This window comes from Quercus lobata, chromosome 12 (genome assembly GCF_001633185.2).
Source record: "Quercus lobata isolate SW786 chromosome 12, ValleyOak3.0 Primary Assembly, whole genome shotgun sequence".
Taxonomy (NCBI): domain Eukaryota; kingdom Viridiplantae; phylum Streptophyta; class Magnoliopsida; order Fagales; family Fagaceae; genus Quercus; species Quercus lobata.
Genome location: NC_044915.1, coordinates 7,995,142 through 8,002,390, shown reverse-complemented (window position 1 = coordinate 8,002,390; position 7,249 = coordinate 7,995,142). Strand labels below are relative to the sequence as shown.

The 7,249-nt window shown below is 33.7% G+C and overlaps 1 protein-coding gene across 1 annotated transcript; it reads left to right on the top strand.

Annotated features, from left to right (window-relative positions):
* The first annotated feature begins 3,578 nt into the window (after positions 1-3,578).
* On the top strand, positions 3,579-5,524 carry LOC115971122. Its single transcript, XM_031090817.1, has 3 exons — positions 3,579-3,905; positions 3,971-4,082; positions 5,103-5,524. Exons 1-2 carry the CDS (start codon positions 3,838-3,840, stop codon positions 4,071-4,073), a joined length of 171 nt encoding a protein of 56 aa, XP_030946677.1. The 5' UTR covers positions 3,579-3,837; the 3' UTR covers positions 4,074-4,082; positions 5,103-5,524.
* Positions 5,525-7,249: the final 1,725 nt, after the last annotated feature.

The following is a 7,249-nucleotide window of genomic DNA, read 5'->3' as shown; positions in this document are numbered from 1 at the left end:
AACACGTTAAAAACCCGACCTGCCAGATTCGAACCAGCGACCCCAGAATAACTGTTCAGAAGAAGAATGTGAATGTTATCCTATACTCTAACAATCTGAGCTAAGGTCGGTTGTTAGTTCTGTTTATCCTTAATTTTTATTTAAACTTGTAAATTGAAAAGAGAATTATAATTTAACACGATGTTTTTTTGGCCAATTAATATAAAAACTCTGACTTTTCTTTCAAAAAAAAGGTCACAAATCACCCTATTAATCTATTATTTTATTATATATATATATATATATAAAACGAATTTGCTAGCGCTTAACTAATTTTCTAATTTTATTTCCATGGTTTATTAGCAATCAAATCTTTGAAAATATAAAATTATCCAATTTTAGTGCTTACTCTCTATCCAAAAAAAAAAAAAAAAAAACTTCACGCTATATAACACTTATATCATTTGACTAGCCGCATTTACAATGAGAGGAAATACATATGTTTTGAAATATTATCATATACATCAAGCATATGGAGCGCCCCTCTCACTAACATGTGAGTCACATGTTGATGAGAGAGGCTCTCCATACAATTGATGCATAAGATACTAGATTTTATGGTGACCATGTGGCATCATAGTACTAGCTGGACTAATAGGCGGCATGTTTAATCTGATTGGGCTATATAAGTGTATTTTTTAGTATACCTAACTTCTTCTTTTTTTTTTTTTGGGGGGGGGGGGGGGGGGTGTGTGGAAAGGTTAATTCTAACTCCTCCTAAACTAATGGGTGAAGTTTAATAGTATAAAAACAAGCAATCGATATTGTGGTCATTAACTTCAATGTCGCCATGATCTAACCCAATGTTGTCATGACTTAACCAAATCAAGGCAAGATCAAATCACCAATGATCAATGGCCTTCCAGAGAGAGAGAGAGAGAGAGAGAGAGAGAGAGAGAGAGAGAGAGAGAGAGAGAGAGAGAGAGAGAGAGGATTTTCAAATGTTTAGAAGAGCTACAATTTTTGTAAATTTTGAATCCCTTGACCAGTGACCCCGAGATAGCTTTTAGGATTTTGATTTTTGACGAGTTACAATTTTTGTAAATTTTTTTTTCTGAAAAAAAAAAAAAAAAAGTGATGAGTGAACATAGTTAAACCTCTCTTTTAGGTGATTTCCTTAATCAGCTCGTCGAAAATATGAAAAATGGCACATCTATCTCTTATAAGAGCATCCACAGCAGTAGAGCTAAAAATTTAGCTTTTTAGCTCCACTAAAAGTTAATTTATTTATTTTATCTATACACATGATGTAGCAGTGAATCTATTTTAACTTTCTACACAATAAAATAATATAAACATCACAATTAAATAATATATCCTTTACAATAAAATAATATATCTCACTATCCAAAAAATACCCACAGCACCAACCACAACCACCTCTACCATCAGCCATTGCCACAACCACACCCACAACAATCACCACCACCGGCCACAACCACCACTCTATTTTGGCAACCACAACACAACATAGAAAAAAAAATAAAAAAAACAAAAAAAAACAAAACCACAACCACAATCACAACCCCATCACCACTAGTCACCACAAACCACCAGCCATGACAACCACAACCACAACCCATTGCCACTGCCACAACCACAACCATAACCACAACCATAAACCACAAAACTCATAGCCAAAATCCACAAAACCCACTGCCAAAGCCAAAATCATCCACCACCACCACAACCAAAATCCACAAACCCACTGTCAAAATCATCCACCACCACTACCATAGCCAAAATCAACCACCACCACCACAACCACCAAACACATATGAAAAAAAAAAAAAAACTCAATCACAACAAAGAGAATAGAGAGATGGGTGGTAGCGGTGGATCGGAGGCTTGGGAGGCGTGGGCTGATGGATCGGAGACGTGGATCGTGTGTTGGCGAAGGCTTGGGTTGGTGACGTTGAGGCCGGTGGAGGCGTGGGTTGGAGGCTTGGGGTTTGAGTCGGTTGGGGCCGGTGACGTTGAGGCCGGCGGAGGCGTGGGTCGGAGGCTTGGGGCTTGGGTCGGCTTAGGCCGGTGACATTGAGGCCGGTGACGGAGTGACTAAGAGAGAGAGAGTGACTGAGAGAGAGAGAGGCGAGAGTGATTGAGAGAGCAAGTGACATTTTTTTAATCAACAACCGGAATAAAATATATATATATATATATATATTTTTTTTTAGCTCTCATAAATATTGCACATCTATAGATAGATGTGCACTGTAGCAGTAGAGCTAAAAAAAAATAGATTTAGCTCCACTACTGGAGCATCATTTTAATGTTTGTGGAGCTAAAATTTAGCATTATAGCATTATACCTCCACTGCTGCAAATGCTCTAAGGTAGCAAACATCATTTCCTTTAGGAGTATTCAGTATCAACTAAACAATATTTTCCTAGTAAAAGAAATAAAATAACATATAAGATGTGCATAAATAATATCCTTCATACATACATATATATAAAATATTATATCTGGTGGTGGTTTTGGAAAGTTGACAGATTATCGACAAATAGCATCTAAGAAAATACTTGTATTATGTGTTGCACCTTCCTGATCCAACCATAACAAATGTGAAAAGTAAATCAAAAGCACATGCTACCATTACATTGAAAGAGGACACACCATTTCTATTATATATAATATGAAGTTTTCTTGTCCTCTTCAAAAATTACTTGGATATGTGACTATGTGTACCATCAATGACACCAATACAATCCTAAAATATAATATAAATTTTAGTTACTTAGGAAATAATCCTAACAAATATTAGATGCAAATTAGAATGTATGAAATGAATACTTAAAAATGTGATATGTAGAATGGATTTTTTTGTTTGTGTTTGAATAACGCAAAATGTAGGGTTAGAAGGCTTGAGAATATCCATTGACATTATGTTAAGGCATTTCAAAAATTTATGAAAATGTCTATATATATAGTTTCACCAGAATGTTAGAATATTTCTTGAACCAATATGTTACATGCTCCGTTCCATCAACAACCAAAAAAAAAAAAAAAAAAAAAATTTGTGACATGCTTCTTGTCCAAGTATCATCAAACAAATACTTAATATATACCTATTGACTCTTCAAACCTAACATGCCTTGTGTGTCGAATCCCATATATTTGTTGTAAAACATTACACAATTGAAGGACAACATATAACTTCATTCTAAACATTTGGTGATATTTCATTTCATTACCTATTAAACAATCCATTAATCATATATTACCAATTTGTACAGAATCTCTACTAGATTGTTTATCAATATATTTAATATAGTACGTCACTAACTTATGGTTATCAAGTAACGACGAGATCATATAATTCATCGTGATCATCATTTTCAACATTATAAGAATGATTATCATCACTGCTAGTTAAAGATTACCGTGTTAGGTTAGACATTATTATTATTATTATTATTATTTTTGATAAGTATTATTATTATTATTATTATATAAAATCTGAAACGATATACCGTATTAATCGTTATTGAAATATTTTGTTTATATATATATTTTTTGTGTGAAAACATTTTGTAAGATAATTCTTGGGTACAAAGTTGATGGACTTGCTGATGAGTGCTGATACTGATAGCAATTTTGAGAAAAAATAAAAATTTCCCAATCTTCACTTTGACAAAATTTTGGAAATCTTGTTGCTCTTTTTGTTAGATTAGAACTTAGGACTGTAAAACCCTTGGAAAGCCACATATACCAGCAACCTCTCTGCTCTCTCACTGTCATTTTAGTGTTTTGTTTGGTAAAGTCCGAATTGTAAAGTGAAAAAAAAAAAAGAAAATGGAGAAGAGCTTCACTCTGATTCAGACAATCGCCACCGCCGGCGCCTTCTCTGCCATTTCCTTCTGGTATTTTCAAATCCCTTACTTTCTTCCCAAATCTCTCACTCACTCACTCTCTCTCTCTCTCTCAGGTACGGTTTCATGTTTGGCCGAGAATCCTCTCGCAAAGAGCTTGGCGAATTGATTGAAAGTCTTCGCCGTGGAAATTCCGATTCAGCTTCTTCGCCTCCTTAGTCTTAATTGGTAACTAATTAATTCCTTCTCTTTTTTGGGTTTGAATGTGATAAAAACATCAGCTAATTAGTTTCACAAAAGAAAAGAAAAAAAATAGTGATTGATTGCTTTTCTCTGGTTGTGTTTTACAAGTAAACATTATAATGGGTATTCTTGATTTTCATAATGCATGAGAGCTATATTTAGGCAGGATGGGTTTTTGTGAGATGTGAAAGTAATGTTATGAAAACAAATGTGATTGTAAATCAGCCATCACATTTCAAAAGTATTAATTAGTGATTTGCATAATTTATTGAATAGATTTTCCTTTGGGTTTAGCAGCTTGTAATATAACTGTTGACATTGACCCATTGCAGAAATTCATGCTTTGCTACTTTGTTCGTCACATTTTTGTCTGTTTAGTTTGATGCTATCCCAAAAGGATGTGTTTCGACTTCCTTAAATATTACAGGAAGGTCCTAAGTTTAATGAGAAGGGTGTTGTTTTTCTTGGGAGCAAAACTTTTAAGAATGAAATTTCTCTTTAGTTGAGAGTTTGTTTGTGGTTGTGGCAATGTTGGTGGCGACATAGTCATGCTATACTGGCATCTCAAGATTTATGTAAGATCATAGAGTTTTGAGGTTAGGATCTTTGATAAATTACAAATCAAGATGCTTTGAAAGGATCTAATGGTTGAAACTTGAAAGTCTGGATGTTTACTTATGTCTTGAACACAAATGATAAGATAAGATTTATATTTTTGTAGTTAAGACAGATTAATTTATCGTAACCACCTAAGGGTGATGAATTATCAATTATGTGTACTTTATGGAAATTCTTATCTTGCTTTAATATTCCTCTCGCATCTAATTACAATGGTGTATTTTTTATTTATTCTGATAGTCCTGTAATGCATCATTTTTCTTTATGCACCTATCCTAAAAGCATTGAGGTCCACAAGAAGTTTGTTGCATGGTTTGTTGATTCCAATTATCATTAATCATTTTTATTCAAACCTCTTAAGAGCTGTTTGACTCTTGGCATATTCAGGTGCTTGGTGAATGTCCCAGCATCAAGAGGATGGAAAGAAGGAATTTCAAACTTAAAGTGGGATTCAGTCAACCGTCAATTGTTTTAGGTATTCAGACATTTGGTGTAAACAATCCCTGAGCGATCCTTAGAAGTGTATGTTCATGTTTGCTTATGTTATCCTTGAGGGTTGCATTTTACCGTAGATGATAATTCTAAAACCTTGATGTGTTAACCTTACTTTGTGGGTACACATCTTCTACTGGCAAGATTTAGTAACTATTTTAATGAGTGATTTTCCTCCCCTAAGAAATGTTAGAAACAATGCATGCCTATGCTTTTTCACCAATTACCTAATTGTTGTTGATTGTAGAGACTATGGCCCAACGTTGAGTTAATTTAAAGTTTTCTTTAAATTTAATTGTATAATTTTTAATTTTTTTTACTTTATGGCCTAACATTGAATTTATGATAAATGTTTACAATCATATTGGGGAAAATGGCTCAACTGTGTTGCGATTCTATCCATATGGTCATTGGTTAAACTATTGAGTAGGTTAATGGTCTTTGGGTGTAGTGTTGGTAAAAGCGCACTTAAGCGCAAAACCTTGAGGCTTTAGTGCTTTTTGCCTCTAAAGAGAGGCTCTGAAGAGAGGAGCCTTCAAAGAAGCATGCTTTAGGCGCACTTTTTGCACTTCTTCAAAAAGCTCAAAGCGCGTTTTTTACACTTAAAAAAAAAAAAAAAAAAACCAAAACTAAATTAAAACTCTAGGATCTTGACATTATTGATATAAACCATTGATTTGGCATATTTTTAGTGTAACTTAACAAAAAATATATTTTGAGTGTAACTTTTTGATACCCCTACTCTCTAGTTTTATTTGTAATTTTTCTTGGTTTTTTCTCCCCAGAATAGTAAATCACCCAACTTCTTCTTCTTCTTCTTCTTATTTTATTATTATTTTTTCCTTTTGAATATTGTGGTAATTGTTTAGTTAATTTAGTAGTCTTACACTTATATTGACTAATTCTTCTATAATTAGTTATTAAGTAATATTATTGCTACTGGAGATTTAAGAAAGGATATTACATAGAAGTACTCATATCTAGCGATCCTAGAAATAAAAAATGACTTGACTTGCAATTTGTGTTAAAATTGCGATAGTAGGGCTTATATAAATGATCTATGAATTATAGAAAATGTTTCATTTCAATTTATATGATAATTTGATTGATGTATTGCCCATTCATTTTTTTATTTTATAAAATTATTATATTTAAATGTGCGCTTCACTTCAATCAGGCGCTTGCTTAATTGTGCCCTGCTCTTTTACCTACACTATTTGGGTGTCTTACAAGTGTAAGCTCATACGCAAAATTTAATAAGAAAAAGAAAGAAAAAGAGTCTTCTTTAGAAATATGTTAATATATGTTAGTGATATGCTATTTAAGCCGCCAACAGCCTTCTTCATCACATTATTTTTTTGTTTGGCACAAGGATTTTCATCACATTATTTTTTGTCTATGCACATGGATTATTGTTTTTTTTTGGGTACGTTATACACACATCCAATGGGTCATGAATTCACGACCTCACCTTGCACACAGCACTTGCAAAGGGAAGAGGTGTCAGCTGAGATAGAGCTCATTGGCCTTGACCACATAGATTTTGAAAATCTTCTTTTACAATTAGATTTTGAAAATCTTCTTTTACAATACTTCCTAAAAGTACCCATAGGTAAAAGCACATGTTTCTCAACTTACTTTTAGGCTATGGATAGACTATGAGTAGTATACAGGGTTCATGAAGGGCAGCTGTGGTTTCATATGATAAGTGTAAGATGTAATTCTTTATTTCTTTTGTTGTTCTCTTATTCATATCTATTACTCGCTGAACTTCCTCAGAATTTGACAGAGGTGGGCATCTGATATTGCTCATCTCAAATTGAAAAAAGGGAAGGGGGATTTGGGAGGTGAGATATACATTAGAGAGGGGAGAGGGGGGAGCTTTGGATTGGGGAAAGCATGTGGGAGATGGGACCTGTCCCTGTCACCCCTTTTCCCCATCAGATTAGAACTCTGTAATGATTGAAACTAGATGCAGTGGACTAAGTACCTTATAATGTATGCATATATCACCTAATAACCATACATATGGAAATGAGAAA

Excerpts from the sequence above, each read along its gene's own strand:
- LOC115971122 (XM_031090817.1), top strand. The coding sequence starts at position 3,838 with ATGGAGAAGAGCTTCACTCTGATTCAGACAATCGCCACCGCCGGCGCC. Across the intron at positions 3,906-3,970 it reads TTCTCTGCCATTTCCTTCTG|GTACGGTTTCATGTTTGGCC; the intron begins GTATTTTCAAAT and ends TCTCTCTCTCAG.